The following is a 4078-nucleotide window of genomic DNA, read 5'->3' on the forward strand; positions in this document are numbered from 1 at the left end:
ATCGGTTAGATATGTATCCTGTTAGTTCGAATGTGGTTATGCTTAGTGACCTAAAGTGGTCTGACTGTCTGTATGCTGATGGGAGATTACCTATTATATGTGCATATGATTGAGCCGTAGTGGAGGGTATCCCATCCCGAGGATGACAGGGCCCTAGCATGTTGTCTAGTAGACTGTTATATGATTATCTGATATATGTTCACATGTTTGATTGGTTATGTGGGTAATCCAACCCGATGGTTGTGGGCCGCGACTATTCCATCTCGAGGATGATTGGACTCATAGTATGTGGGCAAGCCAACCCGATGGTTGTGGGCCGAGAGTATTCCATCCCGAGGATGATTGGACTCATAGTAGGTTGGCATTCCAACCCGATGGTCGAGGGCCTAGGGTATCCCATCCCGATGGATGATTGGACCCATAGTAGTTGTTGTATGTGTAGGTGTGTGGGCATTCAACCCTGATGGTTGTGGGCCAAGAGTATTCCATCCCGAGGATGTTGGACTCGTAGTATGTTGGCATTCCAACCCGATGGTTGAGGGCCAGGGGTATTCCAACCCCATGGTTGACTGGACCCATAGTGTGCTGTTCATTGCTTTATGAGTATGGTTACGTGTATGGGTATTTTGGGGGTAACTCACTAAGCCTTCGAGCTTACTGATGAAGTGCCTAAGACGGCACGACAGAATCGCGCCTAGCCAAAGCGCTGAGCGTTCCAACCAGGCTAAGCCCAGCGGGCTCAGCGCCCGCCAGCGCCTCTGGGGACAGGATGCCCAGGAGAGGGGCTCGCGCCCGTTGAAGAACGCTCCCAACTCCAAGACAAAAGAGACAATTAGGAGACAAACAGTGGATCAGACCATTAGCGCCAGAGCCAATAAGAGCGATCTGACGGTTGAGGATGCACGACCCTCCAATCAGCGCCTCTGATATTGTCTAACCAAAAAGCGATCATGTCCAGTACGGACTGGGCAAGAGCGCTAGGTATAAAAGGATGCACCCTCGGACTCACAAGGGAAGCTCTTCTCTCCTAAAGAAGACACCAAAAACCCTAGACACCTTCTAACTTGACCGTCGGAGCGTTCTTCCGGGTGCACCCTCCCGGGAAACGGCTAACGGCCTCTCTTTCTTGTGACTTTGTAGAAGCAACGAGGAATCTGATTCACCAGTGTCAACCCAGCTGAAGTTCAGGTCGCATCATTTGGTGTCATCCGTTTGTGAGACGAAGAACACAAACTAAAAGCAAAAGGATGAAGAATCAATGGCTTCGACGGCAGCGATGGACACGACGGCTCTCAGGCTAGTCCCATACGCTCCATGGCAACGTTAGACGAAACACGGCCGCCCACGGCGGTCAACAGAGCAACCCTAGGTGAGGGAAGTTCTACGATAGCCACCAACACCGCCTCGCAACCGGCAACCCACCAGCCAAGAACAACTTTGGTGGGGCCACTCTTAACCACATCCCTTTAGATGCCGCCATTCTTTGTACCACCAACGCAGCAACCACCGTCGGTCCACCCAACGATGTTACCACCAGGCCAAGTTTTCAACAGTCAACCGCCGTTTTCAGTGACACCGTTCAATCAAGTGACGGGTGGACTGGGCCCAATGCTTTCCCTACCCCCACTGGCGCAGACTATGGTAGCTCATACACCACCCATCTACTCGATGGCGGGCACGTGGGCCGGACCGACCATTGCCTCCAATCATAACCTCCAGCAGGCCTCGACAATCAGCCCTTTAACACCGATACACCCTTTCTCCTCCGGCTATCCTCTCCAATTGCCATTCCAACAACACTCCTTTTATGGACCAAGTCCAGGCTATCATGCATCGTCGTCATGCGGTTTAAACCTCCAACACCAGTCGCAAGGAACATCAATCGTTCCAACCCAAGACTGCCTTTCTCGCAGCGTTACATCTCCGTTTGTCAAAGAGCTGCTAGACTACGAAATACCAAACACGGCCAAACTACCAACGCTCAAAACCTATAATGGCACTATCGACCCAGTCGCAAGGAACATTGACAGGTATGAGTGGACAATGACGTCTCTGAAGCTTGATGAGAGGTTCTGGTGCACATATTTCCCGACGACTCTCGACGGCAACGCAGGCACATGGTTCAAGATGTTACGTCCAAGCAACATCTCCAATTTCTCTCAACTTAAATACTTATTCCTTACCAACTTCATGCAGCTACGAAAGTACAAAGGAGATTCTCATTCCATAATAGGCTGTAAGCAAAAGGAGGGTGAAACCGTGAGAGAATATTTCACCAGGTTCATAAACGCCACGTTAGACGTGTCCGGACACGACGAGGGGCTCATAGCTGGCGCTTTCACATGGGGACTCTTACCAGGCCCCTTGTCACAAAAGCTTATGGGTAAGAAACCACAAAAAAGGGCCAAGTTAAACGAGAGGGTAGAACGATATCTGAGGCAGGAGGAAGGCGAGGCAGCAAAACAGGCATACTTAAATGCTATGATGACCAAACGCCACAACGCAAGTCACACGGACTTTCGAGGGGGAAGTAGGCACTTTGGCCAGGTAAGGAGGCCTCAGGCGAGATATCGGCCATTCGATAGAGACGACAAATGGAGTCGTCGACCAGAGGTGTATACGGTATCAGAAAAACAACAGTCAGCCAAGTCACCCAAGAGCCGGTATTGCGAGTACCACAAAACCAAGACACAAGATACGGCCAGTTGTTCGGTACTCAAGAAAGAAATGGAGGAAAAGCAGCTCAAAGGCGACTTGGTGGAAATAGCATGAAGCTTGCACGCCAAGTTTGACGCCGAAAACGCCAGGAACGCGCCTCGAGAAGGGGTTCAACCTAAGGAAATATTCATGATACGTAACAAAAGAAGTAGGGAATCACAGTCGCCAAACCAATGGATACCCGGGCCCCCGGCGCGGATGCTCATGTTCTCTGCGCAAGACCCCCGTCCTGAGGGATGGAGAGGTTATAACCCATTGGTAATTCAGGCCTCCATCAAAGATGTGACCATACACAGAGTCTATGTCGACACAGGGAGTTCGGCAGACATAATCTATGAGCATTGTTTTCGGCTTCTCCCAGATCGATGGAAAGGCAACCTGAGACTCACGGCGGGGCGGCTGGTCGGATTCACCGGCCACAGCCTGTGGCCGCTAGGCACGATTCACCTCCCCCTGACAATCACCAGCCACGATAAGCAACGAAAGAAGACGGTCCTGATCGACTTCGTGGTCATCCGACATTCGGCAGAGCACAACATCATCTTGGGAAGAACGGCCCTCCTAAAGCTAGGAGCGGTCCCGTCGACCATGCATGGAGTCTTGAAATTTGACACTCCGGCAGGTCCAGCCACAGTACTCGCCACCCCTCCTAGGGAATTGCAGTGCTTTACGGTAATGAAGCCAACAGAGATGACTAAAGAAACAAAGAAGCCGCGACAAGACCCGACGAAAGGAAAGGAAGTAATCAACGAAGAATACCCTGATCAGCCGATCAGCATTGGTCATAACCTCCCAGGTCACGTGAGGGAGGCAGTAGTCGACCTACTCAAACGGTACAAGCACATATTTGCATGGACCCCCACAGACATGGTGGGGGTAGATAGGAAGGTCATTGAGCATAAACTGGCGATCAAGCCAGGGACAAAGGAAGTGAAGCAGAAAAAAAGGGTCCAGGGAGGGGACCGCAATAGGGCAATTAACGCAGAGATGGCTAAGCTGGCGGAGGCCGGAATAGTAAGGGAAGCAGTTTTCCGAACTTAGATCGCAAATCTGGTTATGGTGCGCAAGCAGGACGGGTGATGGCGTATGTGTATTGACGTCTCAGACTTGAACAAATTGTGTCCCGAGGACTGCTATCCCCTCCCGGAGATCGACCAGAAAGTGGAATCGTTGCAAGGGGTTAAGCTAAAGTGTTTCCTGGATGCATATAAGGGATATCATCAGATTCTGATGAGCGAGCAGGAAGAAGAGAAAACGGCTTTCTACACGGATCATGGCACCTTTTGTTACACCAAGATGCCCTTCGGTTTGAAGAACGCGGGAGCCACATACCAGGGCCTGGTCGACTCGATCTTCGCCT

General features: G+C 51.1%; 1 protein-coding gene across 1 annotated transcript; it reads left to right on the forward strand.

The window, feature by feature from the left end:
- Positions 1-2847: 2847 nt before the first annotated feature.
- LOC145165002 (uncharacterized) lies at positions 2848-3759 on the forward strand. The gene has a single exon (XM_079083644.1). The coding sequence runs from the start codon at positions 2848-2850 to the stop codon at positions 3757-3759; it is 912 nt and encodes a 303-aa protein (XP_078939770.1).
- Positions 3760-4078: the final 319 nt, after the last annotated feature.

Source organism: Lactuca virosa, chromosome 3 (genome assembly GCF_052849685.1).
Source record: "Lactuca virosa cultivar CGN04683 chromosome 3, Lactuca_virosa_CGN04683_v6, whole genome shotgun sequence".
Taxonomy (NCBI): Eukaryota; Viridiplantae; Streptophyta; class Magnoliopsida; order Asterales; family Asteraceae; genus Lactuca; species Lactuca virosa.